The sequence below is a fragment of the Bos grunniens genome, chromosome 9 (assembly GCF_055505025.1).
Source record: "Bos grunniens cultivar Pamir isolate PY7600 chromosome 9, Bosgru_T2T1.0, whole genome shotgun sequence".
NCBI classification, from domain to species: Eukaryota; Metazoa; Chordata; class Mammalia; order Artiodactyla; family Bovidae; genus Bos; species Bos grunniens.
The window spans coordinates 71,190,871-71,205,735 of NC_141173.1; the positions used below are offsets into that span (position 1 = coordinate 71,190,871).

Genomic DNA, 14,865 nt, shown 5'->3' on the forward strand with positions numbered 1-14,865 from the left:
CAAAAGTTTATTCAATTAACATACCAAGAATTTTGGAAGTTTAGATAAAGTAGCTCTCTGGATAACTATGAGGTTTTAGGAGACCTCTTTAAATCAGTGCATTATTCATAGCCTCAATTGAAAAGATCATTTAAATCAAGGCATGACTGAGACATAAAAGAAATTAACACAATAAGTAGACTGAGTTTATTTTAGAGTCCTTTTCTGCCATACTTTCTTAAGATGTAGTAAACTTCACTTTTCAGAGACCACATAAAGGCATTTTCCTGTATAAAAGTTCATATTCAAGCATAAATTATCAAATATTATTAGTTAAAATATAATTAGTAAATAACAATAATTTATTATAAATCATTAGTTCATGATTATGCAAGTACTTATTGAGACACATTCTAGGGATGTAAAGGTAAATGAGAGGAGACATAATTCTACTTTTCATGAAAATTCTAGTTTAGTGTTCAACAAAACTTTCTAGTTTTTGTTACGGAAACTTTCAAACATACAAACATGTGAAGAGAACACTTTATGGAACCCAAGATACCTATTACTTGCTCTCAGTGGTTATCTCCATATGGACTCTCTATCCCACACTAGCCTGATTATTTTGAAGTAAATCTCTGACATCAATTGTTTTATCTTAAAATATTTTAGTTTGTATCTGTTAAAGACAGTAATTCTCTAAGAAAGCTATAATACCCATCATTACACATAAATAGACACTAATATAATAGTTATTTAATGCCATAAAGAAAGAATCATTGTTCTTGTTTCAGTTCAGTCTCTCAGTCGTGTCCAACTCTTTGAGACCCCATGAATTGCAGCACTCAAGGCCTCCCTGTCCATCACCATCTCCCAGAATTCACTCAGACTCACGTCCATCGAGTCAATGATGCCATCCAAGCATCTCATCCTCTGTCGTCCCCTTCTCCTCCTGCCCCCAATCCCTCCCAGCATCAGAGTCTTTTCCAATGAGTCAACTCTTTGCATGAGGTGGCCAAAGTACTGGAGTGTCAGCTTTAGCATCATTCCTTCCAAAGAACACCCAGGACTGATCTCCTTTAGAATGGACTGGTTGGATCTCCTTGCAGTCCAAGGGACTCCCAAGAGTCTTCTCCAACACCACAGTTCAAAAGCATCAATTCTTTGGCGCTCAGCTTTCTTCACAGTCCAACTCTCACATCCATACATGACCACTGGAAAAACCATAGCCTTGACTAAACGGACCTTTGTTGGCAAAATAATGTCTCTGCTTTTCAATATGCTATCTAGGTTGGTCATAACTTTTCTTCCAAGGAGTAAGCGTCTTTTAATTTCATGGCTGCAGTCACCCTCTGAAGCGATTTTGGAGCCCCAAAAAAATAAAGTCTGTTCTTGTTTATTTCACACCAAAACACACAACACTTTGTCAGTTCCATGTTAGAGTGATATGTCTGTTAAATTTCTTTTAATTCAGTTTTTCCTCTTCATAATGCATGTGTATATATGTGTGTGTGTTGAGGAAACAAGATCAGTAGAATTTCCCTCTCTGGAATTAACTAATTACATGCCCAAAATGTCATCTAACATATCCAGTTTTCTTTTAAAGTTCTTACAAAGTGTTAATAAGACCTAGAGTCTTGTTCAGATTCATTTGATTTTTTTTCATTCTTTTTGTCAAGATTAACAGATATGGATGTTTGCTAAATATACATATATTTTTTAAAACAATATATCAGATTTTTATTAAAATTAAGCATCTTTAGAACTCAAAAATTAAACATATAATTAAGTAATTTTTCCAATGCTATCTAAATTCCAGGAACTAGTAAGTGATTATAGCAAGGCTGCCAGATCCAAGATTTAGGTTAATGCAAATGTAATTGTGGTTTCAGACCATGAATTTTAAATCATTATAACTAGGCTCGAACATATCTTTATTAATCAAAATAGGAACCGTTATAATCAACACATTTTTACCAATGAGAAATAAGTTTGTTTATTCTTGTAACATAAAAATCTGCACTTTGATATTTAATGAACACTTGGAAAGCATTTTCAGCCTCCAGTCAATCCTAAAGGAAATCAACTCTGAATACTCATTGGAAGGACTGGTACTGAAGCTAAGGTTTCAGCACTTTGGCCACCTGATGCAATGAGTTGACTCACTGAAAAGATCCTGATGCTGGGAAAAATTGAGGGCAGGAAGAGTAGGGGGCAACAGAGAGGATGAGATGATTGGATGGCATCAGAGTTTGAGCAAACTCCAGGAGACGATGAAGGACAGGGAAGCTTGGCATGCTGTAGTCCATGCGGTTGCAAATAGCCAGACACAACTTAGAGACTGAACAACAACAACAACATACCAGTTATGAACTAGCGGAATTTGAAATTAAAAACACAATAACATTTACACTAGTATCTCCCACAATTAAATACTTAGGTATAAATATAATAAAATATGAGTAAGATCTATATGAGAAAAACTACAAATCTCTGATGAACAAAATCAAAGAACTAAAGGACAGGGAATCCATGGTCACATAGGAAGACTAAATATTGTCAAATTGTCAGTTCCTCCCAACTTGATCAATAGATTCAATGTAACCCCGATCAAAATCCTAGCAAGTTATTCTGTGGATATAGACATACTGAATCTACAGTTTATATGGAAAGGCAGAAGACTCAAAATATTCAATACAGATTTGCAGTAGAAGAATACCTGTAGAGAACTGACACTACTTGATTTTGAGACTTATTGTAATCAAGACAGTGTGATTTGGAGAAATAATAGGCACATTAAAAAAAGATAGGCACAATCAATGTAATAGAATAGAGAACTCAGAAATAGACCCATATTAATATAGTTAACAGATCTTTGACAAAGGAACAAAAACAGTACAATGAAGCAAAGATAGTCTTTTCAACAAATGGTACTGAAACAACTGGACATCACATGCAAAGAAAAAAATCTGCAAACAAACCTCACACCTTTCACAAAAATTAACTTAAAATGGATCATGCAAATGCAAAATGCAAAACTAAACCTCTAGAAAATAACATAGCAGAAAACCTAGGTGACCTTGGGCATGGTGAGGACATTTGAGATTTAACACCAAAGGCATGATCCATGCAAGAAATTATTGTTAAACTGGATGTCATTAAAATTAAAAATTTCTTCTTGACATTGTACAGGACAATGTCAAGAGAATGTAAAATACAAATCACAGACTGGGAGAAAATATTTGCAAAAGACACATCTGATAAAGAACTGGTATCCTAAAGGTACAAAGAACTCTTAAAACTCAACAATAAGAAAACAAACAACTTAATTCTAAAATGGGCCAAAAACCTTAACAGGCACTTCACCTAGGGAAATATACAGGTGGCAAATAAGCATAAGAAAAGATGTTCCACATCCTCTGTCATCGGGAAAATGCAAAATAAAACTACAGAGAGACATCACTACACATCCAATAGCCAAAATCCAGAACACTAACACCACTTACTGGAGAGAATGGGGGGCAACAAAAACTCATTCATTGCTAGTAGGAATGTAAAATGTACAGAAGACAGCTTAACAGGTTTTACAAAGCTTACTCTTACTATATGATCCAGCAGTTACACTCCTTGACATTTACCCATAGCTGAAAATTTACATTCACACTAAAACCTACACATGGCCTTTATAGCAATTTTATTCTTAATTTTCAAAACTTGGAAGCAACCAAGATGTCCTTCAGTAAGTGAATGTGTAAATAAGCTGTGGCAGTCCAGGCAATGGAGTACTATTTAACTCTTTATGCTATCAAGCCATGAAAAGACTAAGTGAAAGAAGCCAGTCTGGAAAGGCTACTTAATATATAATTCCAACTATATGACATTCTGGCAACGGCAAAACTGTAAACCCAAGAGGGAGATCAGTAGTTGCCTGAGGTTGGGGGAAGGGACAGATGAACAGGCAGAACACAGAGCATTTAAGGGTCACTAAAAACTTATGGTTAGTCTAAACCAAGAAGGAACCCTAAGGTGAACTATGCTCTTTGGATGATTATGAAGTGTCAATGTGGATTGATCAACTGTAATGAATGCACCACTCTGAAGGGAGATGTTGACAAAGAGGGAGACTATGCACACATCAGGGCAGGGAGCAGAGGAGAAGAAGAAATTCAATTTTTCTGTGACTCTAACACTGCTTTAAAAAGAAATAAAGTCTTTTTTTTAAAAAAAAGATGTCTAGACCATCATGATGTGTGGCCTCATCCAAGTCCATTAACCTGCCTGAACCACAGTTTCATATTGATATTAAAAACTCTTCCAACTGAAAGTCCAAGACTCTGAGATCACTGATCGCAGTTTGAGATCACCATATTCCAAAGCCACTTACCAACATCCTTTCATTGTTTTAAGACAGAAGGAGTCTATGATTTATTATTTTTATACACAATCAAGTTCATTCTCAGCAAGCTGGAATCACCTCAGATACATTGAAGTACCCACATCATTTCCTTTGTTTTGATGGAGATAAATAGTTAACATTCTAGAGAATTATATTGCCCCTACCCTCATTCCATTTCCCAAGATCTCACTTGTGCAATTCTCAAAAAAAGTCTTGTTAAGTAAATTCTTTTCTGATAAGGTGAGGTTGTCTAGCAAACAAAATGATTTAAATATTTGAAGTCAAACTTGTTACTTTAGTACATTACAAGAAAGCAGCAACAGGTTTATCATCATACTGTTAATTTTGAAAAATCTTTATAAAATTCTCATTTCATGGATGGATCTTCAGCAGAAGCATGCCCATTTTAGCTATTTAAGAATTCATAACTTTAAAGCATGCATTTTTCCCTACAGGAAAATGCTTGCTTGCCAAAGGGCCTTAGAGTTTCCCATTTTCATGAAAATGATAAATGATAAAAGCCTCAGTTCAGTTCAGTCGCTCAGTCGTGTCCGACTCTTTGCAACCCCATGAATCGCAGCACACCAGGCCCCCCTGTCCATCACCAACTCCCGGAGTTCACTCAAACTCACGTCCATCGAGTCAGTGATGCCATCCAGCCGTCTCATCCTCTGTCATCCCCTTTTCCTCCTGCCCCCAATCCCTCCCAGCATCAGAGTCTTTTCCAATGAGTCAACTCTTCACATGAGGTGGCCAAAGTACTGGAGTTTCAGCTTTAGCATCATTCCTTCCAAAGAAATCCCAGGGCTGATCTCCTTCAGAATGGACTGGTTGGATCTCCTTGCAGTCCAAGGGACTCTCAAGAGTCTTCTCCAACACCACAGTTCAAAAGCATCAATTCTTCTGCACTCAGCTTTCTTCACAGTCCAACACTCGCATCCATACATGACCACAGGAAAAACCATAGCCTTGACTAGATGGACCTATATCTGTAGGCTTAAATGCAGTCTGTTTGAACAATCATTGGTTACTCCTGTTGTAGCCATGACCTATATGGATCACATAAAGAAGCAAATTCACTGAATTTACTTCAGACCTGTCTTTTGCGTCCAGTATCTTCAGGGCAACATTACTTCATAGGTCAGGGATCTGCTATCAGGGAATCACACTGGTCAGCCGGCAGGACAGTTAGAGTAGCCAGCAGGAATGATCACAGACATCTGCTCAGTCCTCAGGGAGGTTGCAAGCTTGTTTATGTTAAGAACTCTTGCTGTTAGACAGCAGAACAAACTTCTTTAGAATGTGTTCCCATAATACTCCCTAAGGCAATGACGCACAGCTGTAGAGAGGAAATAGGCTCTTTAATTTGTTAACCTGCCCAGAAAAGAAGAAAACAAAATGCTCAAAAGAGACTATAAAGAGGTCTTTTTTAAAGTCCTCTCTAGAAACATCTGAAAAAAGGAAATGCTAAAAACTCCCCCATCACATAAAATATATATAGATGGCTTGTTTGTTCCTTAGTATATATCCAAACTTCAATTTAATCCCACAAAATCTTTTTCTTCTGACTTTTTGCTTTTACCTCTTAGTGATCACATTGTCTAAAGACTGTGCTACCATAAGAACTCTAAATCATTACTGTTGAAAGATCCCATTTGGAAAAATTCAGAAAGTTGGGAAAACAGGCTTAAACTTCTGGCCAGAAGATTGAGGTTAAGATAAGGACATGCTTTCCTTCAAATGAGGGTCCCAGACTTTAGAGTAGGAAGTTGAATATTTTAATCCAACTCCAATTTACAGCCCTTATCAAAACTTATTATTTTTAAATAAATGTTTTCCAGCTTCTATATTTTAAATGCATTTACCTTGGATATCATGAAATATTTCAAATACAATGAAGTAAAACTTCACCATAATAAGTGTCTTGAGCCAAAATCCAGCTACCAAGCTCCTTCAAGTTCTAAAAGTTGGCTATATTTGCTTCAACTTTTAATTTTTTTAAAGAAATAGTTCATTACAAATATAATTGATATTTTTTGACTGCCTCTCTTATATTTGATGTCAGTTTCTTCCTTCTTCTTAGCCTTTCCAGAGAAAATCATTAATCTAAATTTGGCTATCATTCTCATGCATTTTTACACTGTTATAACACAGTATCTGGAGTTGCTTGGCATATCCTTCTATTTTACATAACTGACATCATACTGTATGCATCCTTCAGTAGAATCCTTTCTTAATACTGTATTCAAGATTTAATCAAGCTGATATGTGCAGCAGTAGTTCATTCATTTCCCCTGGTATACCTTATCTATTGCAAGATACCTTACAGTTTATCCATCCAAGGTTTTAATTTCTTCACTGTTACTCATGATGCTATGAACACTTTCGTACGTGGTTTTTTGAGTACATGTACAACATAGTCCCTAGATTTTCAACTTTAATATTGTCAAAATACTCTTCAGAATGATATAGCGATTTACATTTTCACTAGACTCCAGATCCTAACCAACACTAGATATTGCCAACAATGTAAATTTTGTTAATCTGAAGTGTATATTTGGAGAAGGCAATGGCACCCCACTCCAGTACTCTTGCCTGGAAAATCCCATGGACGGAGGAGCCTCGTAGGCTGCAGTCCATGCGGTCACGAAGAGTCGGACACGACTGAGCAACTTCACTTTCACTTTTCACTTTCATGCATTGGAGAAGGAAAGGCAACCCACTCCAGTGTTCTTGCCTGGAGAATCCCAGGGACGGGGCAGCCTAGCAGTCTGCCGTCTATGGGGTCGCACAGAGTCGGACACGACTGAAGCGACTTAGCAGCAGCAGAAGTGTATGTTTCAAATTTAAACTTGCCTTTTTACTAGCACTCTTTCCATAATGCTTATTAGATTTCAGTGTCTATTCTAATACATTGCATGGGTTTACTGTATTTATAGGAGTTATTATTTCTGCATAATTATCTTTTGTAAGATATAGCAGTTATAAATACCTATTCCAAATAGTAGATTTTTTAAAAAATTTGTTCATGGGTGTTCTTTTTTCTGGATGAACAAAAATTTTTTAAATTAATATATCTCAATTTATCCATAGTGAAATTCTTTCCTGTTTGAAGGTCATAAATATATTCTCTTAAATTTTCTTTTAACAGTATTAAGTTGATCATATAACATCATTCTTTCAACCTACTAGGATATGCCCTTAATAAATGTTATATTAATTTCTTAGTAGCTCATTTAAATTTCACATTTAAATTCACGGGATTGGGAATACTTGTACACCCGTGGCAGATTCATGTTGATGTATGACAAAACCAATACAATATTATAAAGTAATTAGCCTCCAATTAAAATAAATTAAAAATAAATAAAAATAAAAAAACAAAGTTTGTTTATATAACTGACCTTATTTTTACTGTAATTGTTTGGTTTTTGTATCAATATATATTAATCTAACAGAATGGCATCTGGTCCCATCACTTCATGGGAAATAGATGGGGAAACAGTGGAAACAGTGTCAGACTTTTTTTTTAGGGTTCCAAAATCACTGCAGATGGTGATTGCAGCCATGAAATTAAAAGACGCTTACTCCTTAGAAGGAAAGTTATGACCAACATAGATAGCATATTCAAAAGCAGAGACATTACTTTGCCAACAAAGGTCCATCTAGTCAAGGCTATGGTTTTTCCAGCGGTCATTTATGGATGTGAGAGTTGGACTGTGAAGAAAGCTGAGCACTGAAGAATTGATGCTTTTGGACTGTGCTGTTGGAGAAGACTCTTGAGAGTCCCTTGGACTGCAAGGAGATCCAACCAGTCCATTCTGAAGGAGATCATCCCTGGGATTTCTTTGGAAGGACTGATGCTGAAGCTGAAACTCCAGTATTTTGGCCACCTCATGCAAAGAGTTGACTCATTGGAAAAGACTCTGATGCTGGGAGGGATTGGGGGCAGGAGGAGAAGGGGACGACAGAGGATGAGATGGCTGGATGGCATCACTGACTCGATGGACGTGAGTCTGAGTGAACTCCGGGAGATGGTGATGGACAGGGAGGCCCGGTGTGCTGCAATTCATAGGGTCGCAAAGAGTCAGACATGACTGAGTGACTGAACTAAACTGAACTGAACAGAATTAGTTGACAAGTCTCATTCCTTTTACTGTCAACACATAGCATAGATTACTTGTTCCCTGAAAGTTTTATAAAAAGTTTTATAAAAAATTTCCCAGCCCTTGTTTGGAGAGAAAGGTTGGGAACCCCCTAGAATACTAAAATATTTGCTTTGATTGTGTCAAGATTTAATAGTTGTCTTTGTTATTTTCTATTCCAACACAATTATTTGACATTCTTCTATAAAAATTATGTTTTTTACCTAAATATTTACATTTAGATAAAATTTAGGACTAAAACTATTAAAAATCATGAATTATTTTTAAAGTTGCATTCAATTCAGTTCAGTTGCTCACTTGTGTCCAACTTTTTGTGACCCCATGGATTGCAGCATGCCAGGCTTCCCTGTCCTTAACAATTTCCGAAGCTTGCTAAAACTCATGTCCATCGAGTCAGTGATGCCATCCAACCACCTCATCCTCGGTCGTCTCCTTCTTCTCCTGCCTTCAATCTTACCCAGCATCAAGGTCTTTTCCAATGAGTCACGTTCTTTGCATCAGGTGGCCAAAGTGCTGGAGTTTCAGCTTCAGCATCAGTCCTTACAATGAGTATTCAGGACTGATTTCCTTTAGTATAGACTGGTTTGATCTCCTTGTAGTCCAAGTGACTCGCAAAAGTGTTTTCCAACACCACAGTCAAAAGCATCGATTCTTTGGCACTCAGCTTTTGTTATAGTCCAACTCTCACCACCATACATGACTACTGGAAAAACCATAGCTTTGACTAGACGAACCTTTGTCAGCAAAGTAATGTCTCTGCTTTTTAATATGCTGTCTAGCTTTGTCATAGCTTTTCTTCCAAGGAGCAAGAGTCTTTTAATTCCATGGCTGCAGTGATTTTGGAGCCCAAAAAATAAAGTCTCTCACTGTTTTTCCACTGTTTCCCCATCTATTTGCCCTAAAGTGATGGGACCTGATGCCATGATCTTAGTTTTCTGAGTTTTAAGCCAGCTTTTTCACTCTCCTCTTTCACTTTTATGAAGAGGCTCTTTAGTTCTTCTTCACTTTCTGCCATAATGGTGGTGTCATCTACATATCTGAGGTTATTGATATTTCTCCCAGAAATCTCGATTCCAGCTTGTGCTTCATCCAGCCTGGCATTTCGCATGATGTACTCCGCCTATAAGTTAAATAAGCAGAGTGACAATATACAGCCTTGACATACTCCTTTCCATATTTGGAACCAGTCTGTTATTTCACGTTCAATTCTAACTGTTGTTTCTTGACCAGCATACAGATTTCTCAGGAGGCAGGCAAAGTGGTCTGGTATTCCCATCTCTTGAAGAATTTTCCACAGTTTGTTGTGATCCAAACAGTCAAAGGCTTTAGCATAATCAATAAAGCAGAAGTAGATGTTTTTCTGGTATTCTCTTGCTTTTTTGATGATCCAGCAGATGTTTGCAAGTTGATCTCTTGTTCCTCTGCCTTTCTAAACCCAGCTTGAACATCTAGAAGTTCTCAGTTCACGTGCTGTTGAAGCCTGACTTGGAGAATTTTGAGCATTACTTTGCTAGTATGTGCTGCTGCTGCTGCTAAGTCACTTTAGTCGTGTCCGACTCTGTGCGACCCCATAGATAGCAGCCCACCAGGGTACCCCGTCCCTGGGATTCTCCAGGCAAGAACACTGGAGTGGGTTGCCATGTCCTTCTCCAATGCATGAAAGTGAAAAGTGAAAGTGAAGTCACTCAGCGTGTGAGATGAGTACAATTGAGCAGTAGTTTGAGCACACTTTGGCATTCCCTTTCTTTGGGACTGAAGTGAAAGACCTTTTCCAGTCCTGTGGCCACTGCAAAGATAGTTGCATTGGACTTAGTAATGTCCTGTGCATGCATGCTCGGAGAAGGCGATGGCATCGCACTCCAGTACTCTTGCCTGGAAAATCCCATGGACGGAGGAGCCTGGTGGGCTACAGTCCATGGGGTCTCGCAGAGTCGGACACGACTGAAGTGACTTAGCAGCAGCAGCAGCAGCAGTGCATGCATGCTCAGTTGTGTTCAATTCTTTGTAACCCTATAAACTTTAGCCCACCAGGCTCCTCTGTCCATGGGATTTTCCAGGCAGGAATGCTGGAGTGGGTTGCCATTTCCTCCTCCAATATTAATGTCCTATTTATGTTATTTATGCATGTCTTTTTCCAGTTTATTAGTTATGTAAAATATTCTTCCTACTATTATCCATTTTAAAAACCATATTGTTGATCTAAAGGTTTCTTTGTTCTTATTTTGAGTTCCTGCTTATGTGACATCATTTCTTCTTTCTTTAGGTTTTTCCCCACTCTTTTTCTAGGTGTTTGTGTAAAAGCTATGTTTATCTATTTTCTAAGCACTCATTTTCTGATAAATGCATTTGAAAATCTAACTTTCTCTTTAAAGATCTCTCCTTAACAGTTTTATTCAGACTCATTTTGAGGGGAGGGTTTTGATTTTGTTTTCCCTCCTTCTTCCTGTTTTTTTTCACCGTCTCTTAGTGATAGTTTTGCCTCAACAGGTGACACATTGCTTTTTTTTTTTTTTAAGATTCTTTTCCAAGGAGTAAGGATAGTCCATTTCTAGGGGTGATCAAGACTAGAGTAAAACTTTTAAATTACATATATTTATCTTTTTGACAAATCATTAATAATAGTACTCAAAAGGTTAAGAAAATTACTATTTATTTCCTGTCCTATGAAAAAATGATACACAAAAACCTTTACGTGTAAGAAAAAGAATTTGAGGGGAAATGACAAAATGACTTAATGATTCCTGTTATGCTTTTCAATGTTTTGTATATATCTGTTGATAATTGACCACTTGGCTGGGATCGATGGGCAGAGAAGAGAAAGCCTGGGGCTAGAATCTATTGCAATCAAAAATAATCAGGCACTATCTCTGGACACTTGCCACTGCAAAATGAAAAAAAAAAAAAAAAAAACCCATGGTCTCTAACAATAAATGCATTGTCTAGTTAAGCTATAACAATCTTTCAGTCATAATGCATGTGAATGAGGAAATAAAACTTATTTTAGCAAATAATGTTTATATTTGAGCATAATTGTTTGGGTTATAGCTATTCGAAAGAGACCTATAGAAATACAGAAAATAAGAATATGCATAACCAGCAAAACTGGGATGTGAAGAAGATGTTTGTGTTAATAATGTCAGAAATAGCATGTATTTTAATTTTGAAACTCACTTAGAAACATTACAAAAAAACATACTATGAAGAATTTAAATGCAAGCAATTTTTTGGCTTTTCATAGAAAGTTTAATGTTTCATATTCTTGAACTTCAAATTACTTTAGTCTCTTTTATTACAGGTTTTTATGGTACTTTCCTCAAGTTGGGAACCAATGTTTCAGAATAAATTTTTACAATAGCCTTACAAGAAAAAAATACAAACCTAGCTTTTTGTGTGATGCAATTTGACCCACTTTTGAATTCTGTCTCTGTCACTTGACTGAGGTAGTCATAAATTTCACTTTGTGATGTCTACACAAGATATTTTTGGTGTTGCTGGTAGTTTATCTATCTATGCAGGTATTACTACCATCTATCTTGTTATCTCTTTCAACCCTACAGTTTGTGTTTATTACATCTTTGCGTTTGTGACCTTATCACTCTTCTGTAACTTCTATAAGATTATGTCACAAGTTCTAGATCTACTTTTCATTTAATTTTTCTTTGATATTCTCAATTTGTTTCTTGTGATATGTCCAATAAGAATCCTTTGACTTGATATTTCATCATGTTAATTCTTTTATCTCTTTTAAGATATGATTTTTAGTCTCTTACCATGGGAAATTTCAAACATATATCAAAATAGAAAAAAATACAGCAAAACCCATGTATTGTAGATACAAATTGTAGATGGAAGCCCAGTATCTATTATTAAATTATTTTAACTGTTACTAAAACACAACCAGCTTTGTTTCATCTATCAGCATTCTCTTGAATTTTAATTTCTATGGTAAGATTTTTAATTTCATGATATATTTAATTATTTTTAGTACATTAAGTTTTTACTTGTATCATTCTGAGTTTTCAGGCACAGTTTACTTGGTTACTTAAATCTGTGGTCTCCCTTTCATTGTATTCTTACATTTTTGGTGATTCTGATTGTGTGCTCAATTTTGTGGCTTAAATTTTGATTGTATTATCTGTTGTATATGTTTTGCACAATCCAAAGAGAATTAAGGTTTATAAGGAGGTGCTGGAATTTGTGCAGCAGCCCGTTTGAAGAGATGTCCTAGAAGAAGCAGAATGTGTCCAGTGAGACAAAGTACATCAGTAGGTGGTCTTCTGGGTGTGGGGACACATACTTCTAGGTCTTGCCAAGCACTTGGAGTTCTGCCTCTTTTTCTTAAACCCAAGCTCCCACATACTGATGCCTCTAGGATACAGACATCCTGAATAGTCAAGAAATAATGAACCAGGAGTTTGACCTCCCAAAACATGTTGCTACTATACCACATAATTCCCCCAAGAGTTACCTCTGCCTCTGTTTTCTATTTACACCCTCCAACTTCTGCCCACATTATCTGCCTAACGTTGCTCTGCTACTGTGTACCTTTCATCATTCAATTATTTCCCATGGTTTCCAGTCAATGAAATGTTTCCTTTCTATTTTTCTAGTATAGTTTTGAATTAAATTTTTTTTTATTTTGTAGGTACCATATAACACTTGATTAAGAATGTGGACTCCTGGACTTCCCTGATGGTGCAGTGAATAAGAATCAATCTGCCCATGCAAGGCACCCTGGTTCGATCCCTGGTCTGGGAAGATTCCACATAGTGCAGAGCACCTAAGCCTGTGCGCCGTAACTACTGAGCCTGTGTGACACAACTACTGAGCCCATGTGCTGCAACTTCTGAAGCCCAGATGCCTAGTGCTCCACAAGAGAAGCCACTGCAATGAGGAGCCTGCATGCAGCAACGAAGAGTAACCTCTGATCACAACTAGAGGAAGCCCACTCAAAGCAATAGAGACCCAGCACAGCCAAAAAAAATGTTAAGAGCCAACTACCTGGATTGAATTTTGGCTCTACCATTTCCTATGTGGCCTTCAGTAAGTTTATTAACCTCTCTGTGCTTCAATTGCCTCAAATATAAGATGGAAATCAAAATGATCCATGAGGCTGCTATGAGGATTACATATATTGGCATCTAAAATGCTCATAACAATATTTGGTTCAGAGTGTAGTATGATTCTAAAATGTAGTTTTATTAAACTTGCCAAGCAAGGAAGACCCATGTTCAGAAACACAACCTTTCCAAAGAAAACCTGAAAAAAATGTTTGACACATTCTAGGAAAGCACATAAGATTTTGAAGAACTCTATCAAATATAGGAGACAATTCTGAATGGCTTCTAGATTCAAGCGAGAGTGCTTTAACATACCTGACATTCTGATATGTTCCAGGTTAAAGCTGGTTTGTTTTTAATATTGTTGATATGATCTCAAATAGTAAAAGAAGAAGGCTTTCTAGAACTGCATCCTTGCTGCTCACCAGCTGGAATGCTGTGGATAGTGCTCAATAAACTTTACTTGTTATTACTATTGTTACTGTCTCTATTTAAGTGAACATTGCCACCTATGCTTTTTTATGTGGCCTTTATGCCCAGTGACCTTGGGCAAGTTACTCAACAGCTTTCAACCTCCTTTTTCTCATTAGCAGATGGAGATAAAACAATACCTATATGATCAAGTTAGATTGCCATGAAGGTTAGTAATAATATACATAATTGCACTATCATGAAGGTTTTTCATTAATAATTACCCTGTTTTGGCTCAAATGACTAAAATATCTTTTGGAAAACACAACTGTCCCTGACTTGGCTTGTGGCCAGCCAGGCTTACCAGGTGGGAAAATGTACTGTCAGATAGGTACATTATCAGTTAATGTTCAGTGTAATAGTTCATTTCTTGACTCAGCAGGAAGTGCTTGCATATTATTGTTGTGGAATATTTCAGACTGCTACAGTTTCCATTACAGAAGTCTCCCCCTTATCTGTGGTTTTTCTTTGTCATTTCAGTTATCAATTCATGGGTCAATTGTGCTCTGAAAATATTAAAAGGAAATAAACATTTCCAGAGAAATAAACATTTCATAGGTTTTAAACTGCAAACTGAGTAGCATATTGAAATCTCTGCCTTCTCGCTCCATCCTGCCCCAGACATGAACTAGCCCTTTGTCCAGCGGGTACTAGCCATTAGTCATCTAGTTGTCTCCAGTATTGCAGTGCTGTGTTCAAGTCACCCTTATTTTACTTAATAACATCCCCCAGATGCAAGAATAGTGTTTCTGGCAATTTGAGAAGTCATAAAATGCTTCCTTTAAGTGAAAAG

General features: G+C 36.8%; 1 protein-coding gene across 3 annotated transcripts in view; it reads left to right on the forward strand.

Moving 5' to 3' along the window:
- The window catches only part of LOC147366112 (uncharacterized), a 271,655-nt gene extending 257,010 nt beyond the window's left edge, over nucleotides 1-14,645 (forward strand). For 2 of the 3 annotated variants that reach the window (XM_086316549.1, XM_086316555.1), the window contains one exon: nucleotides 13,187-14,645. In XM_086316549.1, the coding sequence (XP_086172675.1) occupies nucleotides 13,187-13,197 (11 nt within the window). In that variant the 3' untranslated portion in view covers nucleotides 13,198-14,645. The remainder of the gene's footprint in view (nucleotides 1-13,186) is intronic. The other variant, XM_086316553.1, reaches the window with a different exon arrangement.
- Nucleotides 14,646-14,865: the final 220 nt, after the last annotated feature.